We start from the raw sequence: 21,483 nt of genomic DNA on the forward strand, positions 1-21,483 counted from the left end.
GCCTTACGTCCGCCCGCTCGCCCGCGCCCGGAGCCCGCTCTGGCCGGTAAGTGTGGCGTTTCCGTCGGCGCCTTTGTGTGGGGAGCCGGGAGGCGGAGGGCGCGCGGTCCTTCCCGGAGCGGCCTCGCCACTGACACCTCCTCCAGCCCCCCGGGTACCAAAGCTGGCGCCCGCCCCCGCCACGCCCCCACGGGGCTCCCAGCGCCCCCGGACGGGGGGTGGGGTGGGGTCCCCACCCAGGGGAGGAGGCCGGGCGCTGGGGAGTCGGGAAGGAGCAGCAACCATTCCCCACGGAGCTCGGACCCAATTCCGTGGAGGGACCGGGATGGGGGTCCGGGTCCGAGCCTCTGCGGCCAAGGCTAGTGCGCGGCTCTGGGCTGCGTCGCCTCTCCAGGTCTGCAGCTCCAGGGGGAGACTGGACGTCGCCGCCAGCCTGTTTGCTTGTAAACTGCGGCTTCCTCGCCTCGCTTCGCGACCCGGAACCCCACAGCTTAACCCACCCACTCCCCACCCACCACCCAAATAAAAGCCCAGTGCGTTCCCCACCCCCAGCATGCCCCTTTTTCCTGCAAAGCCTGCAGATGGCCTGGGTCTGAGCTCTGAGGGGCTCCCTCACCGAGGATCATGTCAGGACCAGTTGAACCTTTGGAACTCATTTAACCCCCTCCTTTTACAGATGGGGAAACTGAGGCCCGGTGAGATGGTTTGACCAAGGTCACCGGAGAGTTAGTGGCAAAGCCTGCATTAGAATCTAGGGTCCCTGGCTTTCATACTCATTTCCCCCCTATACAATTCGCTCCGATTCCCATTGAAGACCCAGAACCCCAAAATTCATCTTAGTGTATCAGGCAAGTCTTTGTAATTCCTACCTCGCCCCCACTTGGAGCGTCATGTGCCATTCATTTGCTACCATTCTTACTGAAAAAAAAAAAAAAAGGTTAGCTTTTAATTTGCTTCATTGGCCCAGAGGAGAGCTTTCTTATGCAAGCACTCCAGGTTTGGGATTTAGTTTGGGAAAATGAATCAGTCCTGGACGGGAAATCAGATACCACGGTGTTCATCCTGGCTCTCCCAGGAGTCCCTGAGCCTGTGTCCTCCATTGGACCAGGTGATGTAGCATCCAAGGAGTCATCCCCTCCCCCCACTTTGACCTGCCTGCATGCCTTCCCAGTCACTCTTCCCTCCTCTATAAAGGCTGGGTCTTTAATCCCACCAGCCTCTTTCATCATTGCTTTGTGGAGGTCCCCCAGTCCTTCATGTCGGGCCACCCCTTCCTTCTTGATGTTTGTTGGGTATTGCTGACAAAGCTGCTGAGGGAGCTTGAGTTACAGGCTCTGGTGGCAGCTCAGGGCAAGGCTTCCTCAAGGGCAGCTGGGTGTCCCCAGAGCTGGCACAGAGAGGGTGCCCCAGGAGGTAAGGTGAAGGAGTGCAAGCTGGATGGTGACTGGGTAAAGTCAGTCACCTTTGAGACTGTGTTGGATGGGATAGTTGGCAAGGAGAGCAGTAATCAGTGTCTAGGGGCCTGAGGCTCTAGTCTCAAGCGCTTCCTTCTTGCGTGGGATAAGCAGCCTGGCATGGAGCAGAGCCAGGGTGACCAGGTGATGTGACGCCAAGATCCACCATTCATATTGCAGCCCCCCCTAACTGGCAGTGTGCTCCGGAAGAACCGTTTGCACAGACTTCGTAAGGAGTAGTGGCCCTTGGGTTGTTGCAGGGCAGTAGCTCCCACCCTGAGAGGGAAAAGATCGGGGTTCCAGGCCCAGTCTTCCTTACTGGCCAGACAGTTTCGGTAAATGCTCATAGCCTCTCTGGGTCTCAATTCCTCCATCCAAAAAATAAGATAATTGGATTGAAGAGTTTCAGGATATCTTTCAGGTCTGAACTGTTGGGGGGTGGGGGCACTTATTGATTTAACAGCTATAGGCTGATTGGATATGTGTGCTGGAGGGAGGGAGGAATGAGAAGTGATGGCTTTGATCTTGAGTGATCTTGGTTGTCCTCTTCTATTACTCCGCGAGGGAATAAGATGAGATGAGATCATGTATGTAGGGTATTTAGCATGGGGTATAAAGTAAACTCAGGAATTGGTAGCTTTAGGGCCTCAGCTTTAGGGCCTCAGCTTTATGGTTATACCCTCCACTTCTTCGTTTTTCAGATTGCCTAAGGATGTGAGATTTTAGGGCCTCAAAGTCCCTCTTCCTCAAAACCCTCTCCCCACTGACCTATTCCTAGATTTAGGGCTCATGCAACCTCCTGGGAGAAATTGCACTTTTGTTTACCAGGTATTTCACACCTAAGTGTGATTAATTTATTAATTTATATAGTGTCAAAGCTCTTCTTACACCCTGTCACTTATAACTTAATCCTCATAGCACGCACATGAGATCAGTAGTGTTCCTGTTGCCATTTTATAGATGGGGAAGTTAAGACTCAGTTTAACTTATCTACAGGGGTGTCCTGTGAAAGCCTCTGAGGCAGAGAGCTGTGCCTCCTGCTCAGGTGTCTGACTCCAGATTCTGAACTTGTTCTCCTCTGTCATGTCGCCTGTCCTTTTCCAAAACCTGCCCTAAAAAAAGAGATTGGAAAAAGTTGAGAAGATGGAGGGGTTTTATTCTTCCAGGAGATGGGGAATGGCTTCTTGGAGATGCCAGGCAGCGTTTGAGCTGGGTCTAAATGATTTGTACAGTAGAAGAAAGGAGGGGAAATATCACAAGTAGGGGGAAAAGCATGAGCAGAGAATAGGGCATGTGTAGAAACTGGAAAGCGGTTCATTCAACTGGTGCAAAAGATTAAAAGAGGAGCAGTGAGAAGGAAGTCCAGGTAGGAGGGTGGAGACAATGGCTGTGGGCATTGAGTGCTGAGCTAAGGGATTGGTCTTTAGTTTTTTAGTATGGAAGAGACGTGATCAAACCTGACCATTAGGAAACTCACCCTGACTGCCCCATGGAGAACAGATTGGAGGGAGAAAACCTGCTGGCAGGGAGCCAGGTAGAAAACAATGGGGTGGTCCAGATGAGAGATAAGGAGGGTCTGGACTGGGGGTGGTTGTAAGAATGAAGAGAAAAAGGAGTTGATGCAGGAGACTGCAGTGGCAGCTGGTTGGATATGTGTGCTAGAGGGAGGAAGGAATGAGAAGTGATGACCAGGCTTTGATCTGAAGTGGCTAAGGATGTCATTCACAAAAAGAGTCCAACGGGGAAGAGTGGGGAGGCTTAGGGGTGGAGGCCATGGATCTGATAGGGAACCATAAAGAATCCTCCTACAAGGCTGGCTCACCGAGCATCCCAAACTGTTAAGAGCTGGCTCGTTCATTCCCTCTTCCATTCTCCAAATACATTTAAACATCTGTCACATGCCAGGTTGTCCTAGGCCAGTGATGGCGAACCTATGACACGCGTGTCAGCACTGACATGCGTAGCCATTTCTGATGGCACGCGGCCACATGCCAAGGATGAAACATTTGCTGCTCCTGAGGATGAAACATTTGCGACTAGAGTCTTGGAGTTAGTTTTTTCCTCAAAGTGACACACTACCCGAGTTATGCTCAGTTTTTTGGCGAAGTTTGACACACCAAGCTCAAAACGTTGCCCATCACTGTCCTAGGCTCTAGGGACACATCACTGAAAAAGGTGAACTTCCTGCCCAACCTCTACCAAGGTAGACGGAAAATGAAATATAAGCAAAGATATAACATTTCAAGGGGTGAGCAGTGCTCTGAAGACAATTATGCAGGGTGAGGAGTGACTAGGGGACAAGAGTGGAGGAAGAGATGTGCCTTTAAATAGAATTGTCTTTAAGAAGGTGATATTTGGCCCTAGCTGGTTTGGCTCAGTGGATGGAGCGTGAGCCTGCAGACTCAAGGATCCTAGGTTCGATTCTGGTCAAGAGCATGTGCCTGGGTTGCAGGCTTGATCCCCAGTAGGGGACGTGAAGGAAGCAGCCAGCCAATGATTCTCTCTTACATTGATGTTTCTATCTCTCTTTCCCTCAACCTTTTTCTCTGGAATCAATAAAGATATGTTAAAAAAAAAAAAAAAAGAAGAAGAAGAAGAAGAAGGTGATATTTGGACAAAGACCTGAATGAAGTGAGGAGGAGACCTGGGAGAAGAAAAGCATTCTAGGAAAAGGAGACCACAGAAGTGGTCTTTACCACTCCCCTGCAGCAGGCAGCTCCTGTTACTCCCATGTCTCAGGTGAAGAAACAGGCTCAGAGGTCAGACCCTGGCCTGGGGCTGTGGGAGGAGAAAGTAGCAGAGCATAAGATTTCAGCCAGTTCTCTCTGCCTCCACATCCATCTTTTTCCTGAGGATCATGGTTGCCTTAGGGTGTATGACCTCAGAATTGTCAGCCTGTCGTGTTTTGAGGGCTTCTGCCCTTGATTAAAGACCTCTGTTGACAGCCCACCCTAGGCCCTGGTTTCCAACTGTCCACTGGCACAAGGCAGTGAGAGAATCAACCATCCTCGGCCAAGGGTCTATCCTGTCTTCTCCATCAGGCACCTGAGCAGGACCAGAGAGATCACTCACCTGCTCTCATGCCAGTCCCTAGCCCTTCTGAGTGCCTTTTAGCTCCTGTACAAACTGGAGTAATGACATCTTCTTCACACAAGTGTCTAGTGAAATAGATTGGGAAGTACATGGCACATAGTAGGTGTGCAGCTGAGATTTATTCAATCTGAATTCAGACCCTTTTCAACCTTGACTCCTGGTCCCATCTGGCTTTATTTTTTTTTTCTTTCCCATTCCATTTGACTTCCTGGCTCACACTCTTCTCTCTCCTGACAAAGGAGCCGCAGACCAGCTAATGCAGCCTCTGCGAGGCCCTGCTTCTGAATCAGTTTACCTGATTCTTCCACCAAACCCTAAGCGCCAGGATCTTCCCAGCTTAGCTGAGCCCGAGCACAGAAGGGTTAAATCAGAGGCTGAGGGAGAGGCCCCTGACAAAGGACTAGACCCTGCAGTGGGGTATGGCAGGAGCTAGGGGCCTCCTTAGCTGCAGGTGGGGGCAAACCTAGCTCTGAACTCCAGCTTTCCCTCTGTGAGGGCTACAGGCTCCATGAGATGTGGTTTTGTAAGCAGTGAAGCTCACAGCCGATGTCAAAAAGAATCACCCTGGGTGGTCTGGAGCAAGGCACAGGTGGCCCTGGCAGTCCAGGCCTGGCATCAGGGCCATCTAGGGCTGAAACCAGAGGCAGGTGGGGACCAGAGCACAAAATCATTTGTGATCAGGGTGGGTGTGTAGCCAGTACAGGCTAGGCTGGCATTCTAGTTCCAGTGGCGGGGGGCCTCCATCCTAGAAGGCAGATGAGCAAGACAGAGACTGTGCCTGCCAGGGCAGAAGGCAGAAGGCCAGGTGCTAGGACTGGGCCAGTGTCAGAGTCAGACAAGCAACAGTGAAACTGAGTGCTGTTAAAATTCTTAGCAGCAACAATATCAGTTAACATATAGTGTACTATGTGCAAGGCATTCTTCTAAGATCATCCTGTTCACTCATCTCAATAAATATTATGAGTTAGGTGCTGTTGCTGGTCCATTTTACAGATGAGAAAACTGAGGCACAGAATAGTAAAGTATCTTGCTCAAGATCAGGCAGCCAGTGAGAGAGCCTTGATTCATGCTCGAGCAGCCCAACCCCAAAGCCTGTGCTTTGTGGTGATTTTAATGAGCTCTTTATACATGCTCCAACTCTAGCCCACTTTTCATTTATTTTTCCAAGAAATATGTCTTGAATATGTACCCACATAGAGTATTAAGCCTGGGAAACAGGAAAGTTCATAGAAGAGGCTGTAAACCTAATGGTTTAAACAAAGGCTGGGCCTAGCGTGGAGGTAAACTCCGTTCGAAGCCTGCTTCTTCCGCTTACCAACTGTATGACCTTGAGCAAGTGACTCAGTCTCTTCATGTCCCAATCTCCATATGTGTAGGAGGGGCTGATAAGCGGGTTTAGCTCATGGGGTTAGAGTGAGAAATGAATGATGTCATGCACAGCGCTTGGCACGGTACCCGGCACACAGTAAGTACTCGGTAAAAAGAGGCCGCAGGGATCGTAACCCACCGTGTGAGGCGGCAATACAGGAATCAATAGATGATTACCAAGCGCAGAGGTGAGAACAGAAAAGGGAGTACCCAGATCTTCCTGAGGGAGTCAGGGAGGGTTCTGCCGAGGAGGTGACATTTGAGCAGGGTGTTGGAAGGGTCTTCAAGAGTTTTCTAAGAAGAGGTGGGAAGATGGGGCTTTTCCAGTGAAGACAAAGTGCATTCCAAGGCGTTATTGGTAAGAGCGAGTGTCAAACTAAATGGAAATACCAGAACGCCCGCACAAGAGGTGTGATCTCGCCTTCACGTTTGTGATCGCCTGTTTTCTCCTTGTAAATTAAACTGTGCGCCTGGGGAATCGAGGGGATGTAGAGAGACTTGGGCGGAATGGATTGTTTTCAGTCTAGGAGAGCAGAGTGAAACCAGATGAACGTTGAACTCTGAATTCCTGCTCTTACTTTGGGCTCCTGTCCACCACGAGGGCAAGACTACCCACAACAGGTTCTCATCATTTCAGCTGAACAGGCCTCCATCGATAACTGGCGTTGGTGGGGTCTGCCCTCCACACTTGGTGGGCAGCTTTTGCCTAGGCTCCACGGCCCAAGGCCAGGTTTTCCTGGTACCCGGAGCGCCCTCTGCTGGTTTCCTACCGCTCCACCACCATCTGCCTCATTAAACCATGACAGCCCCAGAATTGAAGCTTGACCTTAAAGAAAGGTCAGCCTATAGCACCTCTGTAGGCTGGGCCTCTCCGGCACACTTCCATCTTCCCTTTCCTTGGGTCTGTGCCACACTCACACCCCCGTCTCCTAACAACAGAGCAGGATAGAGGAGAAGTCATCATTTATCCGGCACATCCCAAGCAGAGAACACTCAGACCCTGTGTTTGGGATGCAGAACTCTCCAAGTTTGCAGTCTGCTCAGACGTGGGGACAGATGGCTGGACAGTGGACAGCTGGGCAGAGAGGGTAGGCAGCTTGGCAGGATAGAAATAGCAGTGAACTAAGCATTGGGAGTCCTGGGCTCAGCGCCTATCTTTCCACAAGTTTTGCTGCACGTATCAGTCTGGGTCCTTTGGTTGCCAGCAACAAAAACTGATCTCAGTAACTTAGGCAGAAAAGCTACTTATCAGAAAGCGTTGGGGTACGACACAGAATGCCAGGTGGCTGGCCCCTCGTCTTGGGCCCTTCTCATGACAAGGAACAGACAGGGCGCCAGAAGAAGAGAGAGAGAGCTCCTAAAACAAAATCAGGATTTTGTTAACTACCTGGAAACAACTGTTCACACATTGTTCAGTCACTCTTGCCTCAGTTTCCCTACCTGGATGTTCTAAAACTGGCCTCTCTCCTGCATTCATGCTTTTCGCTGAGAAAGCTTCCTACCCTGGTCCCAGATGGCACCTTTCCCCATCTTGGGAATGAATGACCAGGGGGTGAAGAGAGTGAGCTCTCCCGTTAAGGAGGGCAAGCCCTCTTGTGCATGCTCTGGGACCTGAGGCTCATTTGCATGAGGTCGTCAGCCTGATCCCTTGTTCTCCTGGAGCCAGCATGTCCTCTGCCCTGCACACTGACCATGCTGATGAAATCTGGATGGCATATAGGCTTTTCCTGGCTGTCGCTGGGAAGCTCCTAGCTAGTCTGCCGTTCCAGAGTCCCCCAAAGCCACCAACCCCAAGACCCTGCCAGGCCCTCCATTTGACCATTTGTACATCTACAGACTCAAGCCCTGTGCTGAACACCTGGGGTGCAGAGGTGGCTGAGGGTGTTGGGGTGCTCCTAGTCACTGGAAGCCCAGTGAGGAGGCAGGTGCATAAACAGCTACCTATAGCAGCAAAGTAAGAGGCAGAGAGAAGTGTGAGATGGTGGGGGGCGTGGGGGCCGAGATGAGAGCTTGATTCTTCCCAGAGATCAGGGAGTGCTTTGTGGAAGAGGTAATGTTGGGAATGAGTAAGGTTGGGCAGGAGGGGGGAAGTAAATTCTAGGCTGAGGGAACATCATAAGCAAAAGCCTAGAGGTGGGAGTAGACAGGTCTGATTCAGGGAATGGGGGAGTCTGCTGGGGTCAGAGCTTCCAGAGGGTAGAAGGAGCTCTGTGTTGACAGAAAGGAGTGTCTAGAGGGCCCCAGCAGCTTCAGAGTGTGAAGCCCAAGGTAGAGGGCTTGTTAGTCTGGGGTTGGGACAGGAGATTCCTGGGGGCTCAGCCTCCCATCCAGGAATCCTGGCTTTAGCACCCCAGCTCCTCCTCTGCCTCCCTCCCCAAACCTGTCAGCTATCACTCTGCCTAAGCAGTTATTACTCTGCCTAAGTCGTGGGCACCCCTAGCATCCACTCCAGGATGCCTCCTAACAGCACCCACTCATCCCCCACCCCACCCCCAGGTAGAAGTGAAGTGCTCCCAACCCATCTTGGATTGACCTCTGATAGAACACATCGTCCAGCCACAGCAGTTACCTGTTCTGTCTCCCCAACCAGCCACGATCTCTGAGAAGATGGGGCAGGCTGGGCCGGGGGTCTCTAGCACCCAGCACGGGTGGAGTAGCTGCGTGGTACACATTACTAGAACCTTCACAAATGTGCGTGAACTGATGATGTGATGATATTGAAGCTGCAAGGGACTTAGAGTCTGACCACTTATTTTATAGATGAGACCTCAGAGACCCAGGTGAGAGGGAATTGCCCCAAGTCATAAGCATGTTGAGGACAGAATTTCAGTGAGATTTTTGATACATAGAGGCACTGTTTACAAGAGCCCAAAGGAGGAAACAATCCTGATGTCCATCGCCTGATGAATGGATAAATAAAATGTACACTAATAAAAGAGAAATATGCAAGTTGACCATACCTCCATGACGCCCACCAGCCAATCAGGCATGAATATGCAAATTAACCCAACAAAGATGGAGGGTTAATTTGCATACACAGGCACGGAGCAAAGACTGAAGGCTCCAGCCCAAGCAAAGACTGAAGACTGAAGACGACTGAAGACTGAAGAGACTTGGCTCCTCCGCTGTGGCTGTAGAGGAGAAGACAAGCCTCACTGCGGCTGGAGCGGAGAACCCTCAAGGCTTGGCTTCTCTGCTGCAGCCGGAGTGAAGGCCTGGGTCCCGGGTGCCAGAGGAAAACTGGTGCCAGCAGCCAGGGGAAGGAAGGCCTATTGCACGAATCTTCGTGCAACGGGCCTCTAGTATAGCATATTCTTACAGTCAAATATTCAGCCAGAAAAGGAATGAAGTACTGTTACAATTGCATGAACCTTGAAAGCATTATGCTGAGCAAAAAGAAGCCAGACACAAAAGACCTACATACATTATATGATTCCATTTATATGAAATATTCAGAATAGGCAAACATATGGAAATGTGAAGCTTAGTGGTTGCCAGGGCCTGGGAAGGGGAGAATAGGTAATAACTCTTTAATGGGTGTGGGGTTTCCTTTCAGAGTGATGAAAATGTCTGGGACTAGATAATGGTGGTGGTTGAACAGCATTGTGAATGTATTAAATGCCATTGAATTGTATACCTTGAAATGGTTAAAATGACGAATTTTATGTTATGTGACTTTTGCCACAATAAAAAATAATAATAAGGAGTTAGTTGGGGCCACATCAGATGCCCTAAACTGAGTCTAATGTCCATTCCTCAGGCAGAGCTGCTGGCTCCCCTTCCTGTTAGTGACCTCCCTGGCCCAGGCCATGGGTGGAGGAGCCTGTGGCACCTCTCAGTGTGGGGGAGCCCCATGGTCAGGCGGAATCCACCCCAGGAGGCAGGATTCCCAGCATCCAGGCCTGCTGCTTGCTCATGTTCTTCTGCTGAGGCCTAGCCCCCATCGCTTCCTCATCCCACTGACCAGCCTGCTTCCAATTAGAGCCAAATGTTCCATACATCGCGGGCCTCTGGGCCTGGCTGTTGCTGTGTGCACTATACAATGGAGGTCTTTCCCCTGTGATCCCTCCTCCACCTGGGAACATCCTTTAGGAACCAGTTCTTATCTGCCCCTTGGAGAAGACGTCCTCCTCCCTCCACCCCCCACCACAAGCTGAGCCGAGCACTTCCCAAGGTGTCACATGCATGTATCAATGAACGCAGGTGTGGGTACATCATGTTTGCACATGTGTCTCCCCAGGAGGACTGGGAGCTGTGGAGGGAGGGGCCTGACGTGTCCGTCACTGTATTCCTGGGACAGCTCTGATGCCTGTTCATAGGAGATGCTCAGCATCTGCTTGTTAAATAAGGCAATGGCCTTGGGAAGGTTCTCTTCCCTCCCCGCCATTCTCCATCACTGAGGGAGGGACAGGCGAGGTGATGTCTCTTTGTCTCCAGGGTTTTCTGGTTCAAAGAGCAACAGTGGGTGGCCACTCCAGCAAGTCGCTGCCTGTTGTCACGGTTTTCTGCTCCTTTGCCCGCTGATAGAAGTGGAGAAGGAGCTAGAAGGAGCCTGCAGCAATCTACTGCAAGCAGCTATTTCTGCTCTGGGCGAGGAGAAGCGGGGGCAGTGCCCAGAGACTGGGCTTCTCCGTGTAGCCTGAATGGACCATCTTCTCTTTGGGAATCTAATTAAAACCCTCCCCTGAACAGCCTAGACATGTGGGTTTGGGCTAAGGGTACCTGGAGTCCTTCGACTGCAGGTTCTTGTTCCATTTTCCTCTACAAACTCGAGGTGCTACTCTTTCTGCTCTTCTGATTATGAAATTAGTCATTTTCTAGGAAGCTTATTTATAGAGTCCTCTGCACGCATGCAGCACCAAGCTATTCTGAACACAGCTTGGGGCCTGGGAGGCTTAGGTGTAAAAGCGTCTGTGAGTCACCCCTGGGGCCCCTTCCAGAGGTATCTGGATATCTTGGTTACTTTTCTGCCCCCAGCGAGGGGGCAGCCCTCATGGACTGTCCTTAGGCAGGGGTGCTCTTTAAGATAAAGAAAAAGCTCTTTCTCAGAACTGGGAGGTCAGGGATAGGCGTTCTTTTTTTTTCTTTCTTTCTTTCTTTTTTTTTAATCCTCACCAGAGGATATTTTCCCATTGATTTTTAGAGAGAGTGGAAGGGAGGGGGAGAGACACAGAGAGAGAAACATCCATGTAAGATTAGTTGCCTTCCACACACACCTTGACCAGGGCCGGAAATCAAATCTGCAAGCAAGGTACGTGCCCTTGACCAGAATCGAACCTGGGACCCTTCGGTCCATGGGCTGATGCTCTATCCACTGAGCCAAACTGGCTAGGGCAGGGATAGGCATTCTGGATCCCAATTTCCGTGGTCGCGATGTACGACCTGGGACAAGTCAGACCCCATTTTGTGCCTCAGTTTCCTCCTTTGCACAGTCACTGCTCCAGATGTGTGACTCTGTGACCGCTCTTTACAGCAGCTCTAGAGGAGGGTTCCAAGTGGCTTAACAAAGACCTGTCAGCCAGGCAGCTCAGATGGTAACCATGGTGGAGGTTCCTGATGGTTGTTCAAGATGGTCAGGGCAACATTCATTTATTCGACAAGTACTTAGTGAACACCTACTATGAGCCAGCCACTGTGTGAGACTTTGAAAATAAAACAGAAATGGTGGTCCCTACCCTGTTGTAACTTCTGGTCTAATGGTTGAGGTAGATGTTAATCAAATAATGGCATAAATCAAAATGAAATTTCAAATTGTGTCAAGTGCTATGAATAAAAAGTACTAAGAAGTAGAGATGGGGGAGCTTTCTGGGTAGCATGTACAAACTCATCCTGCATAAAAGAGCCTGATCAAAGTGCAGAGGTCAAGAGGGAAAGGGACCTGAACTAAGGCTGGAGGGATAAACACGGGTCAGACCATGCAAGGTCAAGTAAGCTTTGTTAAAGGATCTTTATCTTTGTTCCAAGTGCAGTATGATGCCATTCAAGTCATTTTTCATGGAAGCTTATGTGGTAAATGTTGAGTTTGGAAAGAGTTGATTCTAGCTCAAGCCTGCCCCATTCAGTTGTACAGGTTGTAAAATGCACAACCTATGCAGCCATATGTATGCATTGGAGCATATGGAGAATGTTTTGGAGGCCAGCCTGAGTGCGTGCCAGAGACCAGTTAAAAGATTGCCTTGATGCCCAGCCTGCATGGCTCAGAGGTTGAGCATCAATCTATGAACCAGGAGGTCATGGTTCGATTCCCAGTCAGGGCACATGCCTGGGTTGTGGGCTCAATCCCTAGTGCGGGGCGTGTGGGAGGTAGCCAATCAGTGACTCTCTCATCATTGATGTTTCTATCTCTCGCTCCCTTCCTCTCTGAAATCAATTAAAAAAAAAAAAAGATTGCCTCAGTAATCCAAGCATGAGATGCTTGGCTTGGACCGAGATGGAGGTGGTGGAGAGGGAGAAAGGTGGAAAGAGTCCGGAGACATTTAAAGGGCCCTCTCTGCCCTAACCAGTTTGGCTCAGTGGATAGAGCATCGGCCTGTGGACTGAAAGGTCCCAGGTTCAATTCCGGTCAAGGGCATGTACCTTGGTTGCGGGCACATCCCCAGTAGGGGGTGTGCAGGAGGCAGCTGATCGATGTTTCTAACTCTCTATCCCTCTCCCTTCCTCTCTGTAAAAATCAATAAAATATATATTTTTTAAAAATAAAATAAAAAATAAAGGGCCCTCTCTGCAGGAGAGCTCGGCTCTGAGATTTTAGATTCTCAGAGACAGTGCCAATCTCAATGAGGAAAAAATAAAATATAATGCAATGCCAGCTGCAAGCACCTTAACCCAGCCTGCCTGCCCTTTATTATTTCAGCCCAGCCTCAGGACCAGTCCAGGAGGCAGGATTGCAGGACTGGTGGGCAGAGAGGCAGCTCACCTCTTGGGCTTCTTGAAAGTAGTATGCCGGTGGGGCTATATTAAAGATCCTTTTGGTTGCCAACCTCAGAACAAATCCCACTAGCTGAAGCTAAAATGTTGGAAGTTATTGAAAGGATTCTGAGGCCTCTCGTGGCCTCGGTGGACATGTTGCCCAGTCAAGACTCAGGATGGGCCGGAATGCAGCAGCTCCAACGTTTCCGACCTTTTCTCCGGGGCACTGCAGCTACCGTGATTCAGCCCCAGCAACCCAGGCTGCAGGCCCTCCAGAGTGTGTTTGAAAAGTGCAGGCAAGAGCATCTGATTGACCCAGCCTGGTTGGTGTGCCCAGCCCTGGATCAGCCATCCACTGCCAGGAGTCAGAGACATGAAAGGCAGGCGGGGCCCGCTGCAGCCCACACCTGCATTTCCAGCCATTCCCACAGTCGGGAGCCCTGTGAGCTGCGCAGTTGCCCTTAGATGATGTCTGTCTACAGACACTACAGGGGGTCTGTCTGGTCCACAGCAACCTTCTTCCAGTTTCTTGGGTAAGGGAGGAAAGCTAGACCCCACAGTAGTCCTGGAAGGTGCCCTCATGATCTAGAAAGAGGGTGTTCTGATTTCAGAAAGAAATAGAACGTTTAGAATATGCAAAAAAAAATACATATAGCTATTTCTGGAGAAGAGCTTTGCATACCACTGTCCACTGCCTGAGGCACAGGGCACTTGCAGTCGTTGGGGAGCTGGGCACAGACTGTATTACTCAGACCCCTCTGTTTGCTCACCAGTGCTTCCAACTTTTAAAACCACAGTAACTAAGAGGCAGAACAGCACAGCAGTGAGCGTGAGCCTGGAGTCCGAGACTGTCATTTCATACCAGCTCCCACCCAAGTGATCTGTGTAACCTTGGGCAAGTTCTTGAACTTCTCTGAGCCTGTTTAATGATCCCTAATTCATGAGGTCACAATGAAGACTCTGTGATAAAATTTGTAAAGTGATTTGCACATGGTAAGCCCCCCTTGAAATCTAGAGGTGATGAGGAGGAGGAAGAGGAGGAGGATGGTCGTCATAGTGATGCTACTGTCACCGATGTCACATGGAAGATACCTGCAGAATTCTTCTGGCTCTGCAGCCTGGCCCTTCTGTTGGTCTTTCCTAAGGTCCCCCTGATGGAGTGGGGTGGAGTTATTCAAAGGGACACAGTACAAGAAAGGAAGGCTTTTGATCTTTGCTCAGGGTTGTCTTGACGCCAGCCTCATCTCCCGTTTTCTCATCCTGCTGCAGGAGGGAGAGAGAGAACCACGCTGCTGATGACTCCGAGGGAGGGGCCCTGGACATGTGCTGCAGTGAGAGGCTGCCGGGTGAGTCTTCCCAGCACCCAGATGCCCCCTTCCCCGCACCCCCCCCCCCAGAGTTCCAGATGGAGGGAGAGAGCCCCAGATGACACTGGGGCTGGAATAAAGCCTGGTTAGCTGGGAACTTGCTTGAGAGGAGTGACTCAGCTGGTCCATAGATCTTCATTTAAATGGGGATTTGTTTTTCTGATGTCTTTCATCGTTTGGAGCTGCTCTGGCTCCCATGGAGGGAAGAGCGGGTGGCTGAGGGTGTGCTGGGAGGGTGGAGAGCTGGGGAGACCGGGGCTGGCCAGTACCTGACCACTGACCAGTAGTGTGCTGTGCAGATTTCAAGAGGTAAGATTGGGAAACACAGCCGGACTGTGGCATAAACCCAAGGTGGGGTGGATAATGTGGAGAAGCTACCTGGCAGCCCCGTTGAGAAGCCTGGTTGTGAATGTCAAATTACGCTGCTTGCATCCGGTTGACCACACCTGGGGGGAGCCTGGCTGTCTGAACCACGGGCCATGTCACCACAGAAATATTACCAAGGTGCTCCTGCCCCTGGGGGCAGATGTCCCAGTTGTAGACCGAATACTCAAGTCGTGAAAAACAGCCTTGAAAGGAATAAAGGGAAGGAAGGTGGGGGAAGATTTTCGTGTTGTTGTTTTTCTTTTTAGAAACTTTTTATTGGTTTTTTTTTCTTCTTATAACAAATATCCATTGTAGAAATATTAGAAAATAAAGACAAGGGGGAGAAATAAAAGAAAAATTACCATTTTAATTTCTTTCCTTCCACACCTTTTTGTTTAAAAAAACAAAACAACAACAATAAAAAACAGCCCTAGCTGGTTTGGCTCAGTGGATAGAGCATCAGCCTGCGGACTGAAGGGTTCTGGGTTCGATTCCAGTCAAGGGCACATGCCTGGGTTGCAGGCTCGATCCCCAGTAGGGGGCGTGCAGGAGGCAGCCGATCAATGATTCTCATCATTGATGTTTCTATCTCTCCCCTCCCTTCTTCTCTCTGAAATCAATAAAAATATATTTTTAAAAAAACAGCCATTTGAATTCTAATATTGAAATCCCAAACCTGTAGCTTGTCAGAAATCTCATGATTGGCAAGGCACCTTAGAGTGGAAACTTCAGTGACACTCTTAAGATGGACATTTAAAACAACTAGGTATGCCTCTAAAGCAATGACTCTTTAAGATAAGCAGTTATTGCTCCAACCGGTGGCTCTGTTGGTTGGAGTGTCATCCTGTACACCAAAAGGTTGCAGGTTCGATTCCTGGTCAGGGCACATACATAGGTTGCTGATTCCATCCCCCATCAGGGTGCATACAGAAAACAACCAATTGATGTTTCTCTCATATCAATGTTTCTCTCTCCATCTCTCTCTAAAAATCAATAAAAATATATCCTTGAGTGAGGGTTTAAAGAAAAATAAAATAAGCAGTTATTTTATTCACACCATGAGCCAGCATCCCAGCTACTGCTGAAGGTCCTCAGGTGAGCAGAACCCATGGTGCAATTCACACTTTATCCAGTAGGCGGTACCCTTGATCAAAACACTTTGGACTGCCTGATGAGATGGTCTAAGTCTAGGACAGGAGCCACTCCACATTTGTTGTGGGGACTAGAAACAACTAATATGAAGGAGAGAATTCTCCAGAGGGATGTGAGAGCTGTCTGTGGCTCTCTGAAAGACTGTCTTGTGAAGGGGGCAGCTGATTCATTCTGTGTGAATCTTAGGAAGATGGTATAAGCCTAATACATAGAAACTAAAAGAAGGTCTGTTGGCCCACGAGATGCAGAACCTTCTTTCTGACTCTAAAAGTGGTCCAGTTATAGAACTTGTTAATTGAAGAGGAAGAAAATGAGTGTTCCGTCACTGGAGGCATTCAAGTATTTTCTGGATAGACATTGGAGAGGAAATTTCCACAATGGGTGGGAGGTCAAGATGACATCAAAAGTCCCTTTCAACTACTAAACAGTTCCGTGATTCAGATATGAGTCATAGAATTCGAAGATGATTCTACAACCAGGGACGGCCCAACTGGCCAGAAAAAAAAATCCATTTTGGAAAATAGGACATGATGTATATTTGTCCAGAGAGTAGCATGGGGGGGAGGAAAGAGCATGGGTTTTGGCCTTTGAGTCTGGCTGTTTTGTTTACAGGCTGTGTGTTAATGGACAAGTCATTTAACCTTGCTGGGCTTCTAGTACCTAATTTGTAAGTGGAAACAACAACAAAATGGTTATTTATCTTCACAAAGGTTAAATAAATAAAACCACACATGCACTTATTCAACAAACATTTATTGAGCAACTACTGTGTGTCAGGTACTATACTAGGTGCTATGGATAATAGTGGTGAAAAAAGCAGCCATAGTCTCTGCTCTGCTTTGAGTTGCTTCTGGAAAACAGGACGAAGCCACAGTAGAAAGGCCACAGTAATAGGCATGCTGAATTCCACCCTTCTCTCCCATTCCTCCCTGAGAGCCAGCAACAAAGGTAGAATGGAAGTTGGTAATCTCCATTGGAGCTGGCACATTGTCTTTCTTGTGCTGTGTGCACTGTCCCAACTTACATGTATATGTCATGTAATCCCCTCCACTAACCTAGGGAGTCTGCATCATTTGCTATCCCCATCCTATAGATGAGAGGACCAAGGCCCAGGCAGGATAGGGAATCTGTCCAGGTCACCTAGCGAGTGTTTGGTAGAGTGAGAATTCACTCCAGGCCATCTGTTCAGAGCTCATGCTCCTGGCCACTTCCCCATTGTGCTTCCATTGTCACCATAGAGCCACCACCATCTGGAATCCTATAGGTTGAGGTAGGAAGAGCTACGGGGTGTCTGTCCCCAAGCAGAATTTTGGAGGAGATGATTGATGTCACTGTGCATATCCCCTTCTCTGTCCTTCCCCTGGAAAACCCTGCCATCCAGAGGCCAGGCATGTGCTCCTCTAGACCCCACAGAGCCATCTTGATATGATATTGAAGTAACTTTTGCCTGTGTCCTCAATGGTACCATGAACTCCTGGAAGGCAAGTACCTACCTCTCTGTTTCATCCTCCATGTCTAACATTCATCCACTCATTTCTTCATTCCTTCACTAGCTAGTCATTGAGCATCTGCATGTGCTAAGCTCTTTTGTAAGCACCGAAGATTAAACCGTGCACCAAACTGAGAAAATTTCCAACCTCATAGAACAGTATTGTGTACTGGTTAACAGCAGGGACCCTTGACGAGGTGTGGGCCCCCCCCCCACCACTTACCATGGGGTGATCATAGGCAAGCTACTTAACCTTTCTGTGCGTCCCATTTACAAAATGGCAAGAATAATATTCACTGCCAGGTGGAGTTGTTTGAGGATTAAATGAAGTAATAGAGAAATTAGAACAGTGTTTGGTAGACAGCAAGTGCTGCACAGGCATTTGTTATTAAGGGAAAGATAGACAAATAAAATAAGTAAAATATATAGCATGGTAGGTAAGTGCTATGGGAAAATGAAGGCCAAGAAGCCAGGGATGGGAAAAGGACTGGAGGTTGGTTCTGGAACTTGGTAAGGAGTAGATTTCCACAAATGTTCATCAGCTGAAACCACTAACCACGTGGTCGGCAAACTGTGGCTCGCGAGCCACATGCAGCTCTTTGGCCCCTTGAGTGTGGCTCTTCCACAAAATACCACGGCCTGGGCGAGTCTATTTTGAAGAAGTGGCATTAGAAGTTTAAGTTTAAAAAATTTGACTCTCAAAAGAAATTTCAATCGTTGTACTGTTGATATTTGGCTCTGTTGACTAATGAGTTTGCCGACCACGACACTAACCTGAATTGCAACTTGGACATAAAGGGAGATGGCAGGCTAAAGACCCAGAGAATTGGGCGCTGGCCCTTTAGAATGAGCCCATGGGCACTGCAAGCAATTGCATAACGGTAGTGTAAAAACACAGTCCTCAAGTAATCTCTCCCCCTCCCAGCTGTCTTCCCTGCTGGGCAAGACCAGAAGCGAGGCAGAGTGGGGGCCAGCCATGCCTGATGACTCACTTATTCCTACACGCACTGCACTGCCAGGCTGGGGCAACATGGCCAACACTCCCAGCCACAGTCACCCAGACCTGAGCCGAGCAGGTCATACAGTCCTCCCTGCTTGAAATTTTTGGGTGAAGAGATCCTCAGGCATCGCCAACACCTCCGGCAGCCCACAGATGCCCCAGGGACGGGCATGCTTGCTCACAGCCCTGGGGCACTCCACGCATGTGCTCACACACTCATAGGTGTTCTCACTTGTCACAGCCTCATGCTTACATACTCACGTGCACACAACCACACGCAGTCACCCAGGCACGCACCCTGCCTCTCTGTCTCACGGAGCCCTGTGGAAGCACACCCCCACCCTCAAGCTCACACCCCTGCCGTCTTCCTCTTGCACACTCGGGCTGTCTTAGCTCCATGGCTCCATCGTGTATCCCCTTCCACTAGACATGCTTCTAGAGATGGACAGACTTGCTTGCTCTCGCCTTCCCTCTTTGGATCTCTTTCTCTCCCACAACCGTGCCCCTTCTCATGCACCCATACAGACAAGCAGGTATGCTCCTTCCCTCCCGTTCTGTGCCCTGTTCCCAGGCCCTCAGTTGCCCACTGTTCGTAGGCACTGTAGCGGGCACTGGGTGTGTACCTGGGTGCCTCCTCCACTCCACGTACACGCACACGTTTATTTTTCTTTTCCCCTCATGCACACACTTTTTCACCCTTCATGGTCACCCTTCTTCTTTCTCATTCCTCCTTGCTTGCTCACTTATTTGCTCACAGTCACCCAAACACATTTATACATTCCAACTCACACTCCCCCCTCTTCCGCGCGTAGGTGTTCACATTCGCAAGAAACCAGGCAACCCGGCTGGTGCTGGGGCCTCCGCTCCTTCCCCAACCGGCACCCTTGTGGGCCTAGTTTGGGACCAGCATCTTCTTCAGGGATACGGGGCAGAGGAGGGGGGTGGATAGGCAACAGTAGGAACTAGTGATGGCATGACATCACCAAGTATTGCTCTGTGTCTCCAGTGGGCAGGCTCATGGGCAGGCCTGCTCCGAACATTTGCAGGGACCTAAGTCAGGCGGCATAGGGGCCCCAAGTGGTACATCACCCGCTGCTCAGTTCTACCCTGCAAGGGCCCCTGTGTGCATGCATGTGGGCATGTCAGTCTTGGTGTCTAAGCGTGATCTACACCCCGCCCCAATAGCTGTTCCTTGGTCACCCCTCAAACCTAAAGATCCCAAAACAAGAGGCCATGTCCACCCTCAGAAGGATGGTCCTGCACCCAAGCTGGTTTCGGGCCCCTTGGGCAAGGAGCTCTGGAGTCCCAGTAGCCAGAGCATGGCCTGGAAAGGGGAGCATGGGCACAACCCCTGTGCCCTGGGGACTGCTCATCCATGGGGAGTGGCACAGCCAGAGAAGAGGGAGCTAGGGCCCGGCCTGAGGACAACACTGCTCTTGGGAAAAGGGTGTTTCCACAGCCCTCCTGTGGCTGGCTGCTGGCCGGAGCCATGATGTCACTGCCACCCTGAGATTTTAGGATGTCATGATTAGCTGGCTGTATGCAAGGCTGTGAGTAGACACTGAGGTTTGGGTAGGCCAGTGGTCGGCAGACCGCGGCTCGCGAGCCACATGAGGCTCTTTGGCCCCTTGAGTGTTCTAATGCCACTTCTTCAAAATAGACTTGCCCAGGCCGAAAACCGACTTCTGCGCATGGGCCACGCATGGGCCACGAAGTTTCAATCGCACTGTACGTGCATGCCCGCACGTGGTATTTTGTGAAAGAGCCACACTCAAGGGGCCCAAGAGCCACATGAGGCTCGCTAGCCGCGGTTTGCCGACCACTGGGGTAGGCCATTCGTTATCGGTTTGATAGGAGCAGCTGTCCTTTTGGGCCAGTGGCTCTGATACCCACTCCCTACCTAAGTCCCAGGACCTTGAAATCTACCCTCCACCAGCCTTAGGCTCTGTATCATCATAGGTATCCCTCTGAGGGGAACAAGGTCTAGGTTTCAGCAAGATGCCACTGCCCATCATGGGTAGCCTTTTATGAAATAAGGAGGAGGCCTGTGTTCAGGAAACCTTTGCTGTCCTAATCTGGCAGCAACTCCCGCTGGCCATCAGAGAGAATAGGTCGTAGCTTTCATGACCATACCACCACAGCACGGATCAGCTCTTAGGCCAGAAGCCAACAAGGGCCAATTGAAAGGGCAGCCTGACCCTTTTATCGATTTGACAACTTTTTATTGAGCAGCTACTCTGGGCCCTATGCTGTGCCAAGCACTGGTGATACAATGAAGAGCAAGACAGACCGGGTCCCTGCTCTCAAAGAGGATAGGACTCCATGGAAGGGTGCAACAGTAATGTAACCCTATGTTGGGGGGTCACGGAAGGCTTCCTGTGACCTGAAGGATGAGAAGGGTCCTGGTTCCTGTTTTTGTTAACCAGCTGTCAAAGCATTTTAAGGAACAAGTTAACCTCATAATGACCAGCCCCTGTTCTCAAAAACTCCCCAGTCTGGGGCCTAGCACTGGTTTAAACTGTGCTTCTGTCCTCCACCCAGCCCAGGGTCACCCTCTGCCAACCTGAGCTACCCACCCAGGTAATCCTGGCACCTAGCACCAGGGTTGACCCTCAGCCACACCCAGCCTCTCAGGCCTGCCTCTCCCCAATGTGAATCCTCATGAACCGAGGAATGGATAAAAAACTATTTGTATCAGTTATATTTTGCTGCAACATTTTGTGTTCATATACTTTTTCTGTATATATATATATATATATATATATATATATATATATATATATATATATATATGTTGCAGTTAACATACAATATTATATTAGTCCCAGGTGTACAACGTGGTAATTAGACATTTCTGTAACTTAAGAAGTTATACGTGCATGTGTTTTACTTTGTAAATATTGTGTTCTGTTAGACTTCATTCTTTTCACTCAGCAATGTTTCTGAAGTCCTTCGTGGTGCCAAAGGTACTCTGATCCTTTGCTCCTAAGGGCTGCATAGCATTCCCCGGTGTGTTCCTAGACACTTGGCCTAGCCGCTCCCCCAAGCAATGGGCCTGCAGATGCCTCCACTCCCCCACCCCCACCACAGATAGCAAGGAAGGGAACCTCAGCTTACATGCCCTCTTAGGGACTGTGTGAGAATTCTTTTAAGCAGAACTACCAGTTTCCAAACTTTTCTACTAGGTTGATTCCAGGAGAGGATCTGAAAAAAAGCTGAAACAGAGAAAACCAGGTGGGTGGAGTCTGGGGAGATAAGCAGAGACCAAAGCATGCTGGGCCTTCG

At 49.9% G+C, this 21,483-nt stretch overlaps 1 protein-coding gene across 2 annotated transcripts in view; it reads left to right on the forward strand.

Moving 5' to 3' along the window:
• Positions 1 to 21,483, forward strand: part of PTPN5 (protein tyrosine phosphatase non-receptor type 5) — a 44,060-nt gene continuing 22,577 nt past the window's right edge. Inside the window, exons 1-2 of one of the 2 annotated variants that reach the window (XM_079788509.1) lie at positions 1 to 46; positions 14,094 to 14,170. In XM_079788509.1, the coding sequence (XP_079644635.1) occupies positions 14,146 to 14,170 (25 nt within the window). In that variant the 5' untranslated portion in view covers positions 1 to 46; positions 14,094 to 14,145. Of the gene's footprint in view, positions 47 to 14,093; positions 14,171 to 21,483 lie in introns of those variants that run through there. The other variant, XM_079788510.1, reaches the window with a different exon arrangement.

This window comes from Cnephaeus nilssonii, assembly GCF_951640355.1.
Source record: "Cnephaeus nilssonii genome assembly, chromosome: 13".
Classification (NCBI taxonomy): Eukaryota; Metazoa; Chordata; class Mammalia; order Chiroptera; family Vespertilionidae; genus Cnephaeus; species Cnephaeus nilssonii.